Below are 23645 nucleotides of genomic sequence, written 5' to 3'. Positions count from 1 at the left end.
CTTGGCGGACTAGAGCTGAACATATATACATTTATCTACTTTTATAATGGCATTAAAGATTATCCTCAGTAGTGTTTTGGACCTGCATGCACTTTCCATCCAGACAAAAGAACAAAACAGAACATTGAGGGCTATTACAAGCTCCAGGATTACTACTAGAACTTTAGCATCTAAGCAATTAATAAGTTAACGAGAACTTTAATTTACTTTCCAATTAAAATGGAATGGTTTTCCAAATCTTTTTAGGCTACCAAATAAGGCTGCAACAAACAATTGTTAAATTATTGATTAATCTGATGCATATCTTTAGTAATTAAATAATGTGTGGGGCACTGGAGAATGTATGTAAAGTCACATACTTTGGACTGCTGGGATGAAAAGAAAGTGGGAAAAATGCTCTTTGCCATATTCCAAAGCACAAAGTTCAGATTCACTATCATAAATGACACACTAATTCTGACATTTAAGAAGCTGGAACGAGCAAATGTTTGACATTTTACTCGTGACTGAAACAATTAATTGATTATTAGAAATAGCTGGCCATCTGTACTCACCCACTATCTGGCCTCTGACTGTGTCACTGTCATTGGGACTCAGCTTGTTCAGGTCCAGTCTCTGGTCTGTAGAGAGATGTCAGAAAGAAGAAGTGAAGACAGTGAAGAAAGCAAAGGAAGGGAGGGAGAGAGAGAAAGAGAGAAGGAACATCATGAGACAAACAGGAAATGAGAGGAAAGATGAAAGAAAGCGCAGAGGATTCATCAGTGTCAGACAGATGCATGTAAACTAGCATGTGTCTGGATGCATTTTTTTCCCTTCCAAGTCCCTTTGCTCTGTATCATTTACATCACTCAGAGTCGAATCCTCTCTCCCTCATTATCCGTCTCTCATTCTTGTGTCTGTAGACCACAGCTTGGCTGTGCCCTGGAACAGATGGTCTGGTCTGTGGAACAGCCACGGGCTGTAAAAATCTCACTGAGCATCGGTACAGAGCAGGCTTCAGTTCAAATGCAGAGGTCAAACATTTGACAAATTTCAGTACAAAGCCTGCACTATTCCACTCAGTCTTAGCATGGACATGAACTTCTGCCAAAGTCTGGAAACTCTTTGTCTGAACTTCTTAAAGTCTGCGGAATTTGAGAGCAAGGGAGAAAGAGGGAGATCAGGCGGAAAGAAAAAAAAATGTCCAAGTTGCCTGCAGACATGAGAAATGCCACTATCTGCTCTCTGTTGTCTGGGTGTCATGCAGATCAGCTCAGGATGTCTGTCTAGACTAAACAGGGACCAAAACAGGCAATGGTCAAACCGTTACAAGGCTGGCCGGAGGTCAGCAGCCACAGAGAAAACAGAGAACACACAAACAGACAGTAAAATGTATGCTGAGGAGTGCACTCAAAAGTACATACATTTTAAATGTGTATGCAGTCATATACACAAAGACAAGAAACACAAGACACTCTGCAATTATACATAAATGTGACAGTCGACCAAAAACACTCTGCAATTATACACAAATATTTTAGTCAACCCAGTGCCCTCTGCAAGGCCTGCTGAGGGGACAAAACTGCAACTGCTGGTAAATTCCTCACGAAAAAACAAAGAATGACAAATACTCGCAGGGGGAGAGAGACCACAACTGAGAGAACACAACAAATCTACGCTTACACTTAAATAGCAGTACAATTATGCATGTCTGCGTGAAATGACCGGTTGTCTAGATCGGCAGACGGAGATTGAGGGAGGTTAGTCACAATGGCATTTTGTGTGTGTGTGCGCGTGTGTCTGTGTGTGTGTTTGTGTGTGTGGACATGCTGCAAGTCTAAGGAGGAGACTGGAGGGGAGACTAAGGGGTGAGGAGGAGGCCAGGAGAGAAAGGAAATGCAGAGGCAAACCACTCACAGCTGTGGCACAAGGCTCAGGTTTCCTGTGTCGCTCCAGGAAAACAACAGTGTCAGGGGCTTCTAGGAAAAGCGGTGGGATTCTTTCCCGCTTCTGCCTGCAAGGTTGCAGGCCAAGTGAGCAGGTACCAGCTCACCACGCAGAAGAAAAAAAAAAAAAAAATCACATCCAGACTGCTTCGTTGGTGCTACAACTGTCTGGCATGGCTTTTACTAGGAGCCACTTAGTAAAGCCTCCATCTCATTTATCCAGTTAGCTTCTGACATGAGACGCTCTTTTTTTTTTTTTTTACAGTAATTGCAGGGTGATGTTGATTGGCTCTTCCTGTTCTGGCAGGGGGGCAGAGTGCTGACCCCTCTCACACACAGGTCTGGCCTCTGTCAGACCTAGTGAGGGAGACAGGACACTAACAGGAGCTACTCTATGTCCTGTCACTTAGCCCCGACAGCAGCGTAGTGTGATTAACTTCTCCTGCTTCTTATCACTTTCTTCTTTGGAACAAGACTGGCTCCATGCGCAGGGCCTCATTTTACCAAGCAGATGTCTGACGTCACATAAGTGCCAATTAATAATTTAAAAGTTATTCTCCAACACAGGAGAGAGGAAGGAACTGAGTAAACTGTTACCACCAGGATAGGCTGATCAGCATAACAGGACTAAACTAGCAGGACTAAACTAGCATTTCATTTTGTAATGGCAGGCTTGTTTCTGCTTCCTTCTCTTCCCGGGCATCCTCTAACATTAGCTATGGGGTTATCAAAGATGTTGTTTTAATTTCTGATTCAAGTGTCGCACCCTTAGACACGGCAGGATAACATTATCCCAGCTTTTGAGTTTCCAGGCCGGAGCATGGCGTCAGAGGAAAATGGCCGTCACGTTAATATGGTCTATAGCACTAGTTTTAATGCTATCTGAGCAAAAGAATTAACAACAGCCAATATCAGTCAAAAAAAAAGTTAAATAAAAGGTTCTTGCTGGATTCTTTTGCTTAACATTATAATTAAAAGTTGTTCAAAATTAACAAATGTACTCAATGTCTATCAATATCCTCCCTCCACTTACGACTAGACTGAGCCAAAAGGTCCCACACAGGTTTCAAATTTCAATTCATAAGATATGACATTAATAGGATGGTATATTGGATTAATACTGACACTTACAGCCTGTGTCTTTAAGGCGGTTGATAGCGTTGGACAGAAGGCGGACACAGCCCAGGAACCCAGCCCCTTGCTTCTTGTGAATCTTCTTGTGATTCCACACGCTGATGGTGATGGAATCTGACTTCCCGATGTATCTGAGGGGAAAGAGAGAAGGAGGAGACGTCATTAATATTCAGACATAGGCAGACTTGCTCGGAGATGCCATGAGAATCACTGTGTGACTGCTGCTTTTTAGACCTCACAGGAGAAGCACTGTAACGTTAACATGTAACGGCTAATGTGTTGACAAGGGTCTCACTTAGGTCGTCCCCAGCAATGCAGGGGAGACGCACATCCACCACAGATGCCGCAAAGTCTCCCTGTCAAGGACACATTACGAGACAGTGGGGACACGGAAGAGGAAGGTGGGTTGGCTGAGAGGGATTTTCCAGCCTGTGCGAATGGGATGTGCGAATCTGACCCCGAGTGTCTGAGTGTGAGACGGAGCACCACAAACAGACGGCGACCACGTGAATCATTTATAATATTCACAGCGGTACATCACCACATATCAGGGGAGGATGGGTGAGACAGACAACTGTGGGAGAAGAGATACAATAGAGAGATGACGTGTTGCGATAAGCAGTGACAAAACTGTGATAATGGTTGTTCGATTCTGGCTTAACATGGGAAAAAAAGTGATTTTTCTATTAAATGGTTTTTAAATGAGGCCGTCGTATATATGTATATATACATTTTTTGTGAGTTGATAAAAACTGTAACTGGATTTAAACAGTCATCAGTCACACTGTCAAATGTTGTGGGTTGTAATATCAGTTATGTTTGCCTGCAATTAAACTACTTTGACGCAGTTTAAGGAGAAGCTCATAAACTGTGATATAAAAGCACAAAAAGAGCCATGCTAGCAGCTAGGTAATGCCATACAACGATGAGCTGAAGGCTAAAGTTCAGCATGCTAACATGCTTACGATCACACTACTAAGATGCCGATGTTAAAAGGTCCACCGTAGAAGATTTAGTGGCACACACTCCCTTACGGTGGCCGCTAAAAACTCAAAAGGCCATCTCTATCGTGTTTGTTTATCCATTTTTGGGTACAGTAGAAACATGTTGATGCGACATGGCGGACTCAGTGGCAGAGATCCCAAACACATTAGACACTAATGAAAACATAACTCTGAATATTATATTAACAGGGGAATGTCATCAGTTCTGCAGGAATTAGGTCATAAATCAAAGTAATGGACATTTAAAATATTGGCCCGACGGTGGTGCTAGATGAAAAATTGGAACATGAACATGCGTGCCAAATTTAATTACAAGCCATCCAGTAGTTGTTGGGACCATTATCTCAAAACCACAAATGTCAACTTCATGGTGTCATCAGAGGAAAACTCAGGGATCACCCAAGTTACATGGCCTCATCCACTGCGGACTATAAATGTCCGTATAAAATGTCATGATACTTTATTCAAGAGTTGTTGAGATATTGAAGTCTGGACCAAAGACAAAATCCTGTTTAAAAGATTAAAGGAAAAAATTTTTGCATGCTTCACAAGTGAAGCACGTGGACAGGTAATTATGTTATGTACAAACAGCCAAAGATGTGTAGACGGATGAAACAGACGGATTATCTCATGACTGCCTTTATCCATCTCCTCCCATGCATTTGTGTAGCTCGTGGCTCTCCCTCCCCGCGTTCCTCAGAGCAGGCTGAGGGGGTGTGATACAATCTAACCATGTGAACCTGTTGTGGCACATCTGCTCGGGTGGGCTCCCTCCTTCAGTCTAAAACTAATCATCTGTACGATTCGCAGAACTGCATCCCACTGTAATTATCATGCTGCTTACCAAAAGGGATATGAAACAATGGGGCTGTGAGTAAGACGTCTGGACATTTTGAGTCAATGCCAAATGCCTGTCTGGGGTGCGATGTGAGAGAGCTGGCTATGTCAGACAGACGTGACGGGAGAGAAGTATTACAACCAAACCCCAGTCATCTGGATCACCCTCCATGTAATAAAATTCATTAGTCTGGCTACGATTTTTAATACCAGTCATGGGCAATAACACACACACACACACACACACACACACACACACACACACACACACACACACACACACACACACACACACACACACACACACACACACACACACACACACACACACAAGACAATGGGGAAACTTGCAATAAAAGGATTTAAAGAGTCAGATGTGCTTTCTAAATACATGCTTTTATTTGGCGGACTATATTTGAACAGGAGGCATCTTTGGCATTGTTTTTAGCTTTTTCATGTAGGTTACTGCCAAGAACATGTGGTCAACAGGAATGAAACAGCAGTACGAAAGCCACAATCTGAGATACAAACAGAAACAAAAGGGGAAGTTCAGTATGCTAAGACTCACAACTTCGGACTGGATCCTGCTGATGCTTTCAAACTTCACAAACAGATCCCTTAATATATGAACTTGCACTAAGGAACAGCTAAATCTGTTCTTTGCTGTTGTTCAATCTGAACACTGTAGTACACAGTTTCATAACTAGGGGTACTTATATCCCAGGAGGTACTTCTGCAGTAGCTGGCAGGTACAATAAAAGATTGTAGAGTAGATGAACTAATTCATTTAAAAAGAAAACACTACATAGACTTACATACATATGTTAATCATGTAGAGATTCTGGTCTCGACCACTTAGCTAAAAGTAAAGCCCGATCCCAACACCTCTTGCCCCCGTCCCATCCATTTTGTGCCTTCAGGCCTAGCGTAGAGGGTGCTGATTCTTGTCGGGATAGAGCAGTAGGATAAAGGGTTACGGCTACATGGCCCTCTCACACTTGAGAGTGAACTCTCCGTCATTTCAGTGTATTATGCTCCTTTTCTCTATAACAAGCAGAAACAATCGCTACTAGTTTGCAGATTTGTGAATGACAGTCCCACATTTCCTATGTTGATGCACAGTCTTCGCAGTATACACTTCAACATGCAATTTCTCAGATAAACATATAATATCAGGAGAATGTTGTCGTCGTCTTTTGCATTGTGGCGCCCATTTTTTCAGCCCCATTTAAACTGCACAGTAACACTAACGATAAAATAAAGCCATTAATGTTGGTGTTGTTTTACTGGGTGCTTCAATAGAGATTCATCCCAGGAGAAAAAAAATAAATTAATTAAAAAAAAAAAAAAATGGATGGATGAGTGGGCGTAGATAATTTGAGTCTAGACTGGGCACTTAACATTGCAGATGTATTATTTAATGATGCCATATTTGAAGAACTCCTAATTAACCAAATGTGACTGAGTGCGCACTGGAGTGAGACTCTCAAAAATGCTTGAAAGTACTTCACGACACTCACACTGTGAACACGAAGGTCCTCTTAAAAGAATCATTCCATTACCGATAACCACTGTGACCAGAGGAGAGGGCTGTTATACTAATGCTTTCTTCATTTCAACGCGGTGCAGGCAGAGTTGGTGTGAGCGGCGGGCAGCCAGATAGACTGTCTGCTATCCTTGGCATGCCGGCCACATCCTGCAACAATGCTGAGGGGGTCACAGTTCACAGGCCAGTTTCGCTGGCTGTGGCTGACCAATGAAACCAAGGGCCCGGAGACACACATACACATACACACACACACACACACACACACACACTTGCACAAGATTTCTACACCCTCACATGAGCACATACAACAAATGGAAAAAAAGAGTCGCTGCCAACAGCTTTAATGCACTCAGCTGTATTCTGAACACCAGGTGTTTTTCAGGCCCTATTTTAATAAGTGTGAGCCAGCCAGACGGCTTTCTAGGCTGCTCTCAGTCAATTAAAGTGCTCTCTTCCAACACACCACCTGAGAGTCTGTCAGTCTCCTGCTGGCCGTGAAGAGAAACACTGACAGACGGTGAAGGGGACACACTGATGTTGAACTTCTCGTAATGTTCACATAAACTCCAGACAGCTATGTCTGCAGGCTCGTGGGACAAATTAGCAAAGAGAAGCTCCTCAATCGATCCGTCTTCTAAAAAGGTGAGCGCGTGACTTTTTCCTCCGCTTGTCAAACGTGAAATGAGCAGCAAATTTAACAGCCATGTAGAAAGACGGGTCCTGTATCCCCAGCAACCAAACAAACGGAGACATGTGCTTCCTCTCGCTGTTGGCTACGCATGAAGGTTGGATAAACACAGCGGCCAATACTGGAAACTTTCACTCTCACATTTTCACTCACGCGCTCAGTCTCTGTTTTTTTCCAGGTTGCTTTCACGGAACAAACCATCTTTGGGAAAGGCAATCAGGGTACAACAGGACATGCACGTGTTTGAGTCAATGGAAGAAAATACTATTGTAGACAGCCCTCCTTTTTTTTTTTCTTTAGATACTGCTCCGAGGGACATTTTTAGACTCGGAGTTATGTCATTACGGAGCGTCTAGATAAGTGAGAGAGCAGACGCAGGAGCTGTTTACATCTGTTACTGTTTAGCTCTTGTTAATGGCACAGCCCGACAGCACCAGTGTGCTCACTTATTGAGGTTAAATAAAGAAAGACAACAACCCGAGCAGGGCCTCAAACTGCTGTTTGTAATCCTTAAGTATAAAGGAAGGTGGGAGGTATTCAAATAAACAAAGGAGGAATCCAATTGTTTTTTTCTGAGAGAACAGATGTCAGAGAGGGCTGTGTGAGAAACGTAAAATTGTCTGGGACTCACAGGTCATAGTGTTGATTCCACTTGGGGTCAAGTGTGTTCCTCACAGTGTCTGTCGAGTGGCATTGCCCTGAACCGTCCACGACAACCTTGGCAAAGGGATCTGGGAGGCCTGCAAGAGAGAAGAAAACACATTGAGACACTACACAACATTACACAGCGGTGTTAGCCTGCTACATGGCAGACTGTGCTAAATACAACTGACAGATGCTGTAGTGTTTTTATCAGTGTTCCATGCAACGGGACCAGTTCAGAAAACTCACAGATTACCAATTTCTTACCTCCACAGATTTGTTTGTACTTCTAAAATGATGGCCGTTGGCAAATAAAGTACAGTGTTGGATAACCAATAGATTAAAATGAATTTGAATATTACGCTTGTGTAGAGTGACAATAACAAAAAAGGGAAAATGAATCTATGAGCAGATTCATTTATTAGAGGGTATCTAAAGGTATGTGACACTTAAATCGAAGCTTTTTAGGCACAGACACACCAACTGTCATCAGAGAATCAGCAACGATGAACGTCAACTGATGCGCAAATCATTTCGCCTGCGTCAATATTTGCAAATATTTGCACTTGAACACACGAAAACACTCCAAAGATCAAAGCCAACTAGCTTGTAATTTCTGCGATTGCGTGAGATGAAATAACTCGCTATACCACAAGGTAGCAGTAGTCTGTATTTGTCTTTCAAGAAGGAAAACCAGAAGATTTGGGACTGCGGATACACAAGCTATTTTGACAGTACAGCGTTTTTTGTAGAGATGTTCGCTCAGTCGGCCAAAAAACAGCTGACAAGGGCCGACCAATTCAAACTTGAGACTACTTAATAACTTTTAAGGCTTAAGACATCTTAAGACTTTTAAAAAAGCAGCCGCAGACACCCTACAGTAGTCAAAAAACAGTTTCTGTTTTATGTCATTATAAGCAACATCATTATATTTCACACTTATCAATTGATTAATTTTTAATAAATAAATGTTATTTATGGCAGGTCTATGACTCATAGGTGGGACCTGTGTGGGACATTTTCCTCACTGAAATCATGTAGATGTGGTTGAAGCAAACACAATAATTGAGACAAATGCATATGGACAAGCACATGACGAATGCAGTACACTTAGAAGAACCCCCCCATCTACACACACGTGCGCGCGGTCATTTTTATCTATAGTTTCAGTGCTGCTCTCCACCGGCTCCCCAGCTGAATGTTTGCTCAGCTCCTGGGCGTTGGAATGGCAGGAATGGACACCACAGAAACCACCTGAGTGAGCAGAAGACCTTTAACATGCTCACTCACCATGACAGCCTGACCCAAACACACCCAAACACTCGAAACACCAAACACACCTACACGTGAGTCTTCAGTGGAGGAGACGAGCTGGGTATCTAATTCAAAAGTGGTTGTGGATAAGCTGCCCGAAATGGAAACAGATCGACTGTACTTCTGTGACACGTTACAAGGATCATATATCCAGTATGTCGGGAATTTAGTTAGTCTGTGTTTTTAAAGCTTAAAGTTATGTAGACAACATACCTCCAAGGAAACATGTAGAAAACCATTCACATCTGTTGGAACAGCTGAATAAATATATCCTAGTTGCTAAGGCTGGCACTTTCCCAAAGTGACCGACATTTTACAGTGCATGCATCATATACCCACAAAACCAAAACTGAAACCAAACAGGGTGTGAAAAACAAATATAAGTTTATTGTGAACAGCTGCGACTGGCAGATACTTACGGAAGAAGTCTTTCTTCACCAGGTTTTTGGCGCAGAGGACTGTAAAAAAAAGACAAAAGACAAGAAGAATAAAGCATTAATTCAACATAAACAGTAACGAGAGTTATAGCCATGAGCTGAACAGATTACACAAACCATCTCTTAACTACGATCAGGCATTTTTAGAGGCGCACAAGCCCACGGTGTTCATCAACACCACATCAACACCGCCAAAGGAGCTAGTTCTAAGTTACAACAATTAATACTCCCTGTATCATTAGAAGAAATAGGCTTGAATGTATAATGAGTCTCTGTATACTTCATTACAAACTACAGCCCCCGAGCTAGATGAGGAGTTGTTTTGTCCCGAGCCATCAGAGAGGTTGTTCCTGCTGATTTACTCATAGAGCCACGGAGACGGTTGCTAAGGTGATGAGGTCGAGCCGGATGGATGAGAAAGCTCAGTCACCACCTGGTCGTCTGGAGTTACAGTTTCAGCCTGTGACTCAGGCGCATGGAAATACAGTTTTTGGTCTGGCTTATTTCTGTGATAAAGGTTTTCTGAGGAAACGCACTGATTCACACTGGATGTGGCTGATTCAGTGGTTTGAACAGAGATGAGAATATAATTGAATATGACTTTATAGTTGAAGCATAGTTTTATATTCTAAAAAAAATTCAGTTTCTAAATATTTATAAGATTTTTAGACTTTATAGAAGGCTGTTTCAAAGGGGGAAGTTTCTCTGTGCTCCTCTTAAATTGTTCATCTTGTGTCTGAGTTTAACTGCTGACATGAGCAATATTTGCAATTTTCCTTGAGAAGGAAGACAAGGGTGTCGTTTTACAAATGTTTAAGTAGTTAATTTAACTTTAAAGTGGAAAAAACACACATTTGTTTATCTATACATCTTAAAACATGCATGGACTGAATCTAGTTTTGTTCACAAATTAACAGACTGGTCCAAAGATGACAGCTGCAGTGTGACAGGCATCATGCTGCCATAGGGAGCCATTTCACACCTTTCATCAGTGGCATTTGCAAGGCATTTCATGAGTTAATCAAGAGTCAGAAAATGACTGACTGAAAATGAAACTATTTTGATCATAAATCAATCATCAAAATATTTTTTTCAAGCAAAAAAGGCAAACGTGTTTCTGGTTTTCAGGTTCAGCTTGTGATGCTTTGCCGATTTTCTTCGCCTTGGGAACCGAGCAAACTGAATGTTTGCTAGGACCAAAAGAGCAAGGTATCATTTGTGAGAGGCTCAAAAGAAAAAAACGGAAAGAAAATAATTAATCCATGCTGAAAACAGTTGTTACCTATTCCCCACATGTGCAGGAGAAAGTGCTCAGCCTTTAACACAAAGAGACAAAAGCACACCTATAGTGGCAGACTGCAGCTTAAGCTTTTCAGTCTGCAGCAATTCATCTGCCCCCTCCATCCCATGCCATGCCACACATACTCAGACACACACACACACAAATACGTCAAATGATATCAGGCTGAATCACTTTAGGTCCGGGCTGAAACAATTTTGCCCACCAGGAAACAGAGGGAGGAGGCCACAAAATTAAACACACAAATCACCTGCTTCACCAGCGTCAGACACATCAACATCTATACGTGCCATTTTCAGATGCACAAGGGACAAACACACACACACACACACACACTTGAGTTTAATGACAAAAACTCTATTTCAAACAAGAAAGATTAAGGAGCAAAAAAAAACGACAAGTGGTTGCATACCCTCCTGGGTGGGGAGGGGAGGCAGGTAGGCGGGGGGAGAACATGCTCGATAGATGCGGAAGAATTTCTTTCAGCAAACATGCCTGGGAATGTGTTACGTTCCAGCGAAACCCACCTCATTTCTAAAACATCTGGTATGCATCACTTTCGGTCGCGCTCTTCCTGAATATACAGACGAAAATGAGCGCGCACCCACACACACACACACACACGCGGCCCGGGAGACAACTCGCACTCCGCTCCAGCTCCAGTCATCTAATTAATTATTAACAGGCCCAGAGGAGTAAGTGGGTTTGTGTGTGCGCATGTGCACGCTTTGAGGAGAGGTGATCGGGGCTGAGAGGAGGCAACAGGTGACACTTTGGCTTGTGTATACATAAAATGTCGCAGACAACGTGTATTTAATGTGCGAAAGAGCCCGACAGTGATTTGATGTTGTATCCATAGGGGAAAAAACATCAAGCACTGGTGCTCCCAAGTCTAGAAGTCACAATGCAATAAATGTGCACGAGGTGGAGAGAAAGAATAGTGAACCACTGGGAAATATGACGCTAAAGCAAGTTAAGGCAGTGCATTCAAAATCCAACAGGAACAAAGAAATGACAGCAAAGACAAAAGGATACCAACTACATGGTAAAGCAGGACATTAAAAAAGGGCCCTCACAGTGGCCAGCTCGGCCTAACACCAAACCCAGCCGAGACAAACCTGCGGACCCTACTGTAAGTACATGACTGTTCCTCAGCCAGCCACACAGCAGGAAGTCAACACTACAATTATACCTATATAGGTTCTTTATGAAAACATACAAGGGGCCGGATTACAGCTGAAAACAGAAAACCGCTGGAATGGTCCATGCAGAGAGACAATGGCGGCGGGGAAGCCAATTAGGAGTCTGAGCCGAGAAGGAGCGCGTGAGGACAGCAACCAGGACGCAGAGGAATCCAACCATCAGAACGCAATCCTAGCACATTCATGACAAAAACTGTTATTTTTGATTTTAAAGATGTGTGTTACCAGGTTACTTTGAGAGCAAGTATGATTATATGTCACTTGTCACGAACAGAGAAATCAAAAGTCTGGTTGGTACGGCTCTACACAACTGTCTCTGCAGGCTTACCACTCTGAGGGGCAGACATGTACATGCAACTGTTTATCAAGTACGCAGCAGCACAAAGAACTGTCGAAAAGATCAGTTTGCTTGAGGAAGACACAACGTCCTTTAACTCTGCAAGGACACAAGACAAGTTTTTACAGCAGGTTGTCGCACCAGTTATGTGCAAGTTTAGCAGGAGCTTATTTTGGACATGGTAGAGGAGTTTCAGCAAGATTGCACAATACAAAATGAGTTTCAAGATTAGGCGTCTCACTTCGCCAGGACATGCACAACTCAGTCCTTATTAACTGTGGCAGAACAGTTAGAAAGATCCAGAGACGATAAGAGTACATGCTCCATTAAAAGTAGCTCGTAAGACGTGTTGTCCAACCACATCACAAATCCTAAGTGTTATTACTTGGAAAGATACTAAAATGGTCGGACACAGCCTCTTCTAATGCGATGTAGGAAAGATGTAGAGGAGTGGGTGTATGTGTATGTGTGTGTGTGTGTGTGTGTGTGTGTGTTCCAGATCCATGTGACCAATCAACAAGCACTTCTGAAAGAGTATGCTGGCTCCTGACTTAAAATTAAAGATTAGTTAATTGATTTTTGAATTAATTAGTTGACAAATATTTTCAAAACTGATCAATCATTTTTCAAGCAAAAACATCCAACACTCACTGGTTCCATCTTTTAAAATGTAAGGATCAGCTGCTTTTCTGTTGTTCCTGACTGTAAGTGAGGGGTCCTTGAGTTTTGGACTGTTGGGAAAATCGTGATGAGCATTTTGCCTGCAAGTTGCAGGCTTACCCAGAGGAACATTTTCTCTATATTTCAATCAGTGGAAATTTGTTGTGACAAACTACATCGGTTTAGATCCATGATGACGTTGGACATGACGTTTTTGACGTTTTCTCAATTTATGGCTTAATGTGGTAAAAGGACAGAAACTTTGCAACATGGTAGCTAGTTTACACATGAAGCTTCACCTTACATTCTATATTTCTAAGCTTAATTTTTAAGATCTTATCTAATTTACTTGAATCAGATACTTCGTCATTGTAATCTGTACATTCTTTGTCTGTCCGTTTTGTAACATTTGACATTTCTGTCCTGGGAGACGGATTCCTCGGTGGCTCTTCCTGAGGCTTGGTCTATTTTTTACCTTACAGGAATCGAAGCTCTGAGGACAGACACTGAATAGACTGTAAATGCAATGTTATTTATGGTTTGGGGATATATAAATAACATTGACATAATTAAAACACACTTTAGTGGTTTGTCTCCATTTAGTAGAGGCTTTCTCTTCAGTTTTCTCTCCAGTCCATAGATATTTAGTCACTCTAATATTTCTAAGACAAATAAAATAGTGTGTCATATCTGTAAGCACCTGTCTACTCAAACTACTCCCAATTTTCCACTTATAGGAGGATATGTGGACCTACCCAGTCCTCACATTCCAGATGGTGAAAAATGGAGCACAAACTGAGTCCTTCGGTCGGACTAAGGGTTGAGTAGAGATCAGCGAAGTCTCTCCATCTTTCTGTCACTGATACTGCTGTCTCGGAGGACTCAAATCACTCTCAGATCTGAGACATGAAAGGTGGGGGCTGGGTTTTTCGGGACCCTTGGTTGGAGCTGCCGTGTCACCCTCGGTGGAAAGACTGGCCTCATTTATGTTTGATGGAGCATCTCTGGGGTTTCTGCTTCCCTCTCTCTGACAAGCTTCCTCGCCCTTTGTGTGCATAAATCTGAATTTCTAACACACTTGCAGCATGTAAAAAGTCTCTCTAATAACGTTGTTTTTCATTTTAACTGATGCTCTGAATTTACAAAGCCGCTTTGGAGAAGAAATCAAATAAATAAACAGAGAGAGGAGCAGCGAGGGGGGATCTGAATGTAGGGCAAGCAGGCAGGAGAGTGTAAGGAGGGAAACAATGAAAGAAGGAGCTTAACGTTTTGATCCGATGATGAAAAAATTTAACTCAGTGGCACCAAAATACTTTGTGAGCTCAGGAATGGGTTTAGCAGGGCCTACAGATTTCTGTGTAGAGCCTTAGTAATGTTGAAACCCCTTGCTGAGATATTTCATCAGCAGCTAAATGACCCAACATAAAAAGGCCATTACATTTTCTTTCCCGAATCAAAGGCTTTATTTAAAGACATCAATAGAAATGATGGTGACTCTTCACCTGCCAGCACACAGAAATGTCCCCCCAAAAATGTGTGCCATTATGGGAAACGCAGTCCTTATGACAGAAGCCTTCTCCAAGAAAAGGAAGTGGGCGAGCTTGCACCTACAGGGCAGCATCGTAAATCTGTTGTTTTATTGGTCACCCTGGGCGGGCTTTCTCATGCTCACAGAACGACAAATATAATAATGTGCTTTCTCGCTCTCCCCTTCTACATGAAAATAGAGGACAGACGCATACGTCAGCACACACACAGTCAACACCGAAATGTGAAGGACACACACACACACACACACACACACACACACACACACACACACACACACACACACACACACACACACACACACACACACACACACACACACACACACACACACACACACACACACACACACACACACACACACACGGTTCCAAGATTAAAGAAATGATGGGAAAATTAGAAACATTAAAAAGCTCATATCAGACGCCAGCTTGGCTCACATCATTTCTGTTCTATTGCTGCACTTTACAGAACGCTGATTTAAGGGAGGGACCATTTTTAGCTCAAGCAAATAATGTTGTCGGCAATAACGCGGGCTGAGGGGATTGTCGGGACAAAAATTCAGCTTGAATAAAGGGCTGCAGATCTAAGAAATGTCTCAGAGACTAAACTTCACAGGATGCACTTCGTCATTATTCCTTAAACGTATGGTGTTGATGGAAGGGGTGTTATCTGTAACATTAACCACTTTTAGAAAAAACAATTTTACCACAATTGCATCCTTCACATTATGGGAGCTTGTTTCACAGTACAAAAAAATGTGATGATTTGCAGCTACATCAACTAAATCTGATGGACTTTTGATCGTCATGTCCCCCCCCCCAAACATATTTTGGTTTGGCCTGTCAAACTAAAGTGTCATGACAACCTAGTCCTGACATTTACTCATCATCTTAACAATGACATCCTTCTCTAGCTAAAATAATTTTCAATACTGACTCAACTGCTCATTTCCTTGTTTAGGAAACAACAAGCGGCTCTAATTCAGTTAAATTTTGATTTGCTTATTGTATGTTTTCATTTTAATGACATATCATTTGTACTTTGCACCAAAATCTAGAGAAACACCAAACATGAAAAAGAGGTAAAAAAAAAAACAAAAAAACATTTTAGATACACAGCCAAGGATATTGTTTGTTACATCAGTCGTTTATCTGTAAAATATACTGTAGTAAATGAGGAGCCAACTGCATCGTCAAACTTGTTAATGGTCTCCAACTTTTTCCTTCTCTGTCACAAAAATCACACCGACACACTCCGGAAAAGCATCGCATAACCCCCTTTGCATCTCGGACCACCTAAAATCCTTTGTCGTCATAGCGACGGCAAGTATGGAGGCAGAGCCGAGAGAAGGGTTTCTCTGTGTCGCCTGTGTTTCTCATTCCGGTCGCACTGCCTCACACAGCCAGGGACTGCAGCAAGAGAAGGCTATTAGACATTTTGGAAGACAATAAACAAAGAAAGCAACATCAGAGGTCTTTTCCACTTACAGCCATCATTTAGACCAGCACTGACTTTTGAAAGGGATGACAAGACGGCACACAGAACATCCATATCGGAATTTATGACTGTGAAAGATTAAGTTAATATTTCCATCATTGTCTCAACCACACTACACTTTTGAGCAGAAGCAGGGATCACATACTGTTCCCTCCATCTGATAAATGACCAAAACCTTTTAGGCTGAAGTCCTACTCGTCTTTTACTGAGTACTGTTAGTTTAAACAGACCACAGGAGAAGGGTACAGAATCTTGAGGCTCATCCACCAAAGAGGTTTAGTTAACACTTGAAAAACTTGTTTAAAAAAAAAAAATGCAGCATCATTTAACGACCACCTACAGCCTCACACACTACCAGTGGAAAAAACTAATTACTTTAACAAAATTGTCAGTGACTCAGGCTCGGGTGTTGTGTGTATGTTCTCGGCTCGCTGCAGCTTATTAGTCACATAATGGCTTTCCACATTACGGCCCAAACAGGGCTGCTTCCCCTGAGGACAGCAGGGAAAGCTAAACAAACACCACGTACGGCTGATTATCAGCTCAGAATTTTTTTTTTAGCCCCTTCCTTTGCCAGCCTGTCTCTTAATAAAAATCAATTCCTCTGAGTGGCAACAGCAGCTCATTGCAGGCAGAGACTGAGACCTTGGGGTGAAGTTGAAGTTCCACCTGTGGGGCGAGGATGGGCCCGGTTTCTCACAGGCTGGCGCACAAAGAGCCCTACTGTGCAGGCGAATCAATGAAGTCCGCCAGACGCAAGCCAAACACCTGGGGAGGGAGAGGGTCACGTGATGTCCAGGGGGGAGGGAGGGTAAGGGGTTGTCGCCATGGCAGCAATCGCTGGTCCAGACAAGATGGAACTGTGTAGCGGAGCAACATACATGAACACTTCCACAGCGTTGTTCACACATGACGAAGCATGGGAAAAGAAAAAAAGAGCACCATGGGGAAAAGAGGTTCACACTGCAGCCTGTTGTCTGTTACTCTGCGGTCGACCGTTACACTGGAGCCTATGAGTTAGAGGACGTGGGGGTGTGGGAACAGAGACAACCGCCTGGTAATATTCCACCACTACCATCCCTGTCCCAAGTCAAAACTGTCTGGAAACACACAGCCTGACAAGAGGGAGAGGGGGAGGAATTTCAAAACATCAGCCGATCTTCTCCTTGCGTGGAATAGTAACTGTGTGTGAACCTAAACACAGGCCCACTGGCTCAGGCTGACCCCATTGTGAACCTCCCTTCCTGTCCACCTGGTTCCTCCAGTCCAGTGCACTGACCCGACTAGCCAGACAGTCTGAAACATCTTCAGGGAACAGCACCTCCTCCTCCTCCTCCTCCTCCCTTGTCTTCCAGCCCCCAACCTTTCCTCTGCCTGTCTGCCTGTTTGTCTGTCTGTCTGTCTGCCCTTTTTTGACTCCAGACTCAGGTCCGTGCACTCTCATGCGCAGCATTGTTCTTCTATAAACAAAAAGGCTTCCTTTCCCCCTCTCCACGCCTCCCTAACCCTAAAGGGGGGGGGGCAAAATGGAGATGAAGAAAGCCACAACTCGGCTTTGTACGACTGACAAGTGGTGATGGCCATGCTGGTGAACCTGTTCTTCATTCGTCTCCTTCTAATCTCTGAGCCATCTCTTAATCAATCTCCTGTGACAGTATGTGGGCTGGTGTTTGGTTTTGCACACACTGCCTCATCACTAGGACTGCTGTAGCTGGAGGGGGGTGGGGGTGTGGGGAGGGTGGGAGGCTGAGACTAGCTGGGTGCTGGAGCTTCCATGCATGGCAACCTCACAGACACGCAGGCATTCAGTCAGACACAGGAAGGAAATTAGGCGCAGTTCATAGGGAATCAGTCCAAGTTCATTTTGTACCAAAGCACCTCAGCGACCGAACAACAGTGCTCTTCGAACAAAAAGTTCCAGGAGCAATGGAACCAGACAAATTTAATCCTTGTTTGTTCATGTTTTAATTTCCATCACATCTAAGGAACCATGAGGTCTTGAAAAGGTATTCAAACAGGAGGAGGACTCAACACAACCTTGTCATGTTGTTAATTATATTATTTGTGGTACAACTTTGACGATTTTGTGAATTTAATGAGATGACAATAAGTTCAAAGTAGCTGGATTCGGGAGATAGTGACTTTTTAAACATAAATCTAAATCCCTCATAAAAACAATCAATTACACCATAGCTCCAATCGCTTTACCATCTACTTCCATATTTGTACGCATGAGAGATGTAATGTAAGTAAGTGGAAGTGCAGCAGATACCAGACTATCAACCTCTAAAAAAGGCCAAGCTTTATGAAGAGGTCCACTGCGTTTGCCACAGAGGCAACCACACCACCCATCCACCGAGTACACATTCAGCGCTGCCCTATTCATGACAAAAGTGGGTTACTTTTTAAAGACCTGGCTACACCACTTAACTTTAGCCCTTAACTGCAGTCAGGCAGAATAGAGTGAGGAAGCAGGGTAGGATTTCAGTCCAAGTCTTCACGGGGTGCAGGCTTACTGTGGAAATGTGGTTAGGGAGAAGTGAGTTGTCGACACTAGGAAATATCCCAGCTTTGGCAGGTTTTTATATCTTACCAAATCCACTTATGTAATATGCAAATCTGATAAGACTCCTTCTGGTCACATAGTTCAGATATTAGAGTCATTGGTGGCACGTGATCATGGAACTACTAAGTGCCAGGAAAATCTTCTAATGCCTCTAAACAGACCTGCAATTTCCAAGATTTAGAAAATTAGAAAGGAAAAAGAGAAACAAAATCTCCCCATGCATCATTTAATACTGAGAGGAAAACAGAAAGGAAACATTTAAAAAAAAAAAAAGAGGGGAAAAAGACCTAACGTTTCAAAAAAGTGTACAGGCATTCAAAGACATGCTCCATCTCTGTCTCACACGTGCCCCGAGTGAGGGGAAAGAACAACCTTGTCAACAATCGAGGAGTGGAAAGAAAAGCAGCAGTGAAAAACATCCAAACTCACAGCCCTCGAGATGTACATTAAATAACGCAACGCAAACACAGACAATGTAGATTCACAGGACTCCTGTTACACACCGGAGGACATCTGGGGACATCTGTTGCACCAAATCACTGTGACCACAAGCATAAAACAACGGTGGAATTAAGAGAAAGACAGGAGACATAATACATCCCCAATAGCGTCCCTTCACAGAAGGATAAAAGGCCATGACTAAGGGAAGCCATATATCATTATACATCACACTCAGCACCTGCTGGAGGAGTGATGAGAGATGTAATGAAAAACAGCGAGACACAGCGGAAGCAAAGGTCTGTTCAGCAAGCTGGTACTATACATAAATATCAACGCTACTGTTAGAGAACCAAAGCCAAATTATTATTAGACACCCTTAATATCTGGGCAGCCAGCCAAAGATGAATAACTGGCCAGATGTCAAGTTCTGTTATTGATTCGGTTTTCGGTGGCATGATGCTAATAACCCAGGCAGCTGTGATGGAGGACTGTAACTACACTGTAGATATCTGGTAAAAAAGAAAAAAAATTGTGCTATGGGTGTGTGACAATGGTGTTTTTGTGTCCACAGCTGTTTTTTCTGTTCGTACAATGTTTACAATCTGTTCAATTTTCTATTCATTGTTGATAACGTTGTGACTTTTTTGCTGTCTTTTTGTAGTTCTTGCTTTGCCTGGATCCCAGAAGACTAGCTACCACTTTGTGGAAGCCAACGGGGACCCGCTTAAAGAAAGATGAATACCAAATACTGAATGGACAGATGGCTGGTCAAAACTGAGAATATTCAGATGCAAACAACTGGATGGTTAATCGGCAACTAACTTGAAAATTAATTGTTTCGAGTCATTTCTTTTAGGAAGAAATACAGATATTCTCTTGTGCTAGCTTCTTTGACTTGAATATGCTGGTCAAACAAAAGACAGACGTTTGATGACATCACCCTGGGCTCTTGGATACTGTGATGGACACATTTCCTTGATAATCAAAACAATGAAGTTTATGGATGAAAGTTAGGGCTGCCATTAACAATTATTTTCATGATTGATTAATCTGCCTATTACTTTCTCCATTCACGATTTATCGTTTGTTCTAAAAAACAGTCAAAACATTTTGAGAGATCTTCCAATTGATGTTTTTGTTCAACCAACAGTCCAAACCCTTGCATTTAAGGAGCTGGAAGCTGCAAATGTTTGACATTATTCCTTGAAAATACAATTTATTAATTGATTATTGAAATAGCTGCCACTAAAAATAAGTACTTGTAGCCTGAAACAGATCCAACCATCAAGGATGAAAAAACACAACATTATGAAAGTGACTGGTCTCTCCGCCATAGTAAACAACCTGTGGCACACGTTATTGAACCACTTGCTTTTGAACCAAACCAGTCCTTAAACAAAGACAGACGCTGCATAAACAAAGATGCACAACTGCGACAAATCCACCACCTTAGGCAAATGAAGAGCTCATCTTCCTTTGCGAAAACCTGTTACATGAGGAAGCTCACCACACACATCCACACGTGAGAGGAAAGAGGCTGGCAGCATTCTTAGTGTGAGAACATTTCATCCGTCTCACGTCACCTTTTCCCTCCGTGATACAGGCCACTGTAATTGCATAATAGAGGAGTCCACCCCGACTATTTTCGGCTCCAAATAGTGGGAAACCATGCCACAATGGCAATTTTTAGTGGCATTCCTGTTACCCCTGCAGAGTACATCACTCTGGCTTTCCACTCTGTGCGATACAACGTGCCTAACGGAGAGTCATCCAGGCGAGTAAACTCTTCCACTGCACCTTCACCGCTGCCGCTAAGTGAGAAGTCAAAACAGTGTGCGAATCAGAGCACGGCGCAGCTTGGGCTTCTGCAAGCTTGCACTACTTTTGGCTGGGACCCCGAGTTGAATTCAGTGGCTGCACGGCTCTCCTAGCTTCTTGGCTCCTCTGCCCCCTCTGATGTAATGGAGGAGTGTAGCGTAGAGGCCTGGACCGAGCTGCAGCGTAGAGGGTGGATAGCACCAACCTGTTTAACAGAAGTTGAGGACCACCACACGGCTGTGTTAAATGCCAGAAATGCTGCTTAACTTCTCCACTTTTGTACGCCGCTCCCACCCAACACCTCAAATCCTGGGGAGTTTCAGTTTCTAAGAATGATTTCCCAACTTCATCTGGGAGCGGTGTTACATCATTACCACCCAGCCATATTTTTCCTTTTCTACGCTGCAGCCTGCCAATGAATGAGTTGGACCAAGAGGACCCTCCGCAACTTTAAAGAATCCTGACAGTAATCATGTCGTAATCGTACATGAAAGCACTGCACAGTAGGAATGCACCCATATATCGGCTGTTTTTCGCCATGTTGACTGCTACTGGCCTATCAGCAAATAAGTGGACAATGTTTATCTGTTGTGTCACTTCAATTTGGAGCTGGCACATTCTTGAGCTATTACCTTGTGACAACTTGCCATCAGTTTGTGAGGGTATGTAAGCACTGAAATTCTTCCTGTTGAGTAGTTAGTTGAATGGTAGGCTAAAAGGGCATTTGAAGCAATTAGTTTTAAAAAAAAGATGATATCGAAGGTTGTTTCATATATTTATATGATCAAACTTATGCTCTTAGTGTAAAAAAAAAGTATTGCAAAAAAACAACAACAACACAATGACGGTTTACGCTGCCCTGATACAAAATTTGGAAGTAAATACCAACATAAACAAAATAAACAACACCAACAAAAAACGTTGGCATCAGCCATCAGTCATATTGTCACATCCCTACTTGACTGCTGTCTACTACAATGTCTTGAGAATAGGGCTGCAACTAAGGTTGAACAATTATTGGAATTATCAAAATCACAATGAGGCCAAGTGAAATATCCCAATTGTAGAAGCTACTATTTTTGGGTAAGGTAAGACATTTTGGATTTAACTAAGCAACGTTATGTGCCTAAAAAATGAGGTCAGCTGTCTACCTGAATATAATGAATGACCAGGTTTTTCCATCAATACATTTTTAATTCCCTGATGGCATGGGCATATTCCAAGATGACAATGTCACGATTCACTGGGCTCAAATTGTGAACGAATAGTTCAGGGAGCATGAGACATCGTTTTCACACATCGTTCGGCGACCACGGAGTCCAGACCTTGACTCCATTGAAAATCCTTGGAGAGTGCCTGAGAAGACTTTACGCAGAGGGCTGAACTACATTTGTTATACTTGTAGCTGTCCACGTATTTATTTGATGAAGCAAAATTATCCGCCATTTCTCCCCTTCCTCCAGAATGACGTGTTCATTCTCAGAAATAGTAGACATAAACTACCCCTGATGTCTGACTGAGATGTAATGGTGGTCTCTGTATAAAAGAAACCATGTCCAAATGCTGCTGAGTGCAGGTGCATACCATAAACAGTTTTTTACTATGTGCCGTCATGTTTAAATTAGATGACTGTCTTGTAGACACGCGTCATGTCTGAACCACATTTAGCTACACTTTGATGAAATCACCTCTCAGCGCTCGGGTTGTTCAACAAAGCCATTTTCTTTAGACTTCTGCTGAGGTGATGTTTTGAAAAACGCAGGCGCAATCGGACAAAAGAGCAGAATCGAAAATGGCAATGTTATCGATAGGATCTCATCAGTCTGCCTATGTACTACCATTTAAAAAAAGAAGCCTTTACAGAAGTAAAAATACGGGGCTTAAACAGAAGCTTTCAGACCGAGTAAAGAAAATGTGTTGTGTGGAGGATGCTTCATGTGATCATCACAAGCCGGAGCTGAGATTCTTAATTTATCTGAAACCCAAACAATAATTTCATTCAGTCGTGGGAAACCAAGCAACATCCGGGTTGGCAATTTTTTTTTTTTATCACAGGAGCCCTCTTTCTGCCTTAGGCTCTGGACAGTAAATTAGAACATCAGTCGCTTTTCCTTTAATAGCAAGGTTCGTAGGAGTAAATATTGGGCAACATCTCTAAACATTCCCAACATGACTGACTCGAGTTTCTGTAACATCAGAGATGACTCATCAGCCTTTCGGTGCTCTCCGTCTTGGATTTGAAGATTAGGCTCTCTGAAACTCTTATCTAGAAGACAGTCACACACGAGAGTCAATCTCAAGATTAATCAAGAATAGTCAAAGGATAAGGACTACCTATTGGCCTCTGTACATATTTAGGATTCTTCTAGAGCACGAGCTTCAGAAAACAGTGTTGAAAAATCATATTTGCTTCCCTGTGCATGTACAGTTTGACTGTTTTTTTTTTTTTTACTACACAGGAATCCTGCGGTGTATTTGTTCAACTTTGGCAGAGGTGCCATTTGAAATGTGATCCGGTGTGAATATAAACATCTCTCTTCTGGACCCGTCTACTCAGAGGACTGGTGGGGCTCAAACGCCAGGGCACACACGGACAGACGCCTCCAGTCAGCTGTTGGCGTCTTGCAGCTTTTGCTCCAAATCACCCCCCCCCCCCCTTCACCACCACCATCCTCCTGCCGGTATCACTGGAGACTTTAGAGAAGCCCCCCATCTGCTTGAGGTTAGTCAGAGTTAAATCGTA

At 42.7% G+C, this 23645-nt stretch overlaps 1 protein-coding gene across 3 annotated transcripts in view; it reads right to left on the bottom strand.

Moving 5' to 3' along the window:
• Positions 1-23645, bottom strand: part of smurf2 (SMAD specific E3 ubiquitin protein ligase 2) — a 55030-nt gene that overhangs the window by 23795 nt on the left and 7590 nt on the right. For 2 of the 3 annotated variants that reach the window (XM_030407840.1, XM_030407841.1), the window contains 4 exons: positions 9513-9551; positions 7769-7877; positions 3051-3190; positions 555-620 (listed from right to left, as the gene is read on the bottom strand). In XM_030407840.1, the coding sequence (XP_030263700.1) occupies positions 555-620; positions 3051-3190; positions 7769-7877; positions 9513-9551 (354 nt within the window). The remainder of the gene's footprint in view (positions 1-554; positions 621-3050; positions 3191-7768; positions 7878-9512; positions 9552-23645) is intronic. The other variant, XM_030407842.1, reaches the window with a different exon arrangement.

Source organism: Sparus aurata, chromosome 23 (genome assembly GCF_900880675.1).
Source record: "Sparus aurata chromosome 23, fSpaAur1.1, whole genome shotgun sequence".
Taxonomy (NCBI): Eukaryota; Metazoa; Chordata; class Actinopteri; order Spariformes; family Sparidae; genus Sparus; species Sparus aurata.
This window is presented reverse-complemented; position numbering and strand designations above follow the sequence as displayed.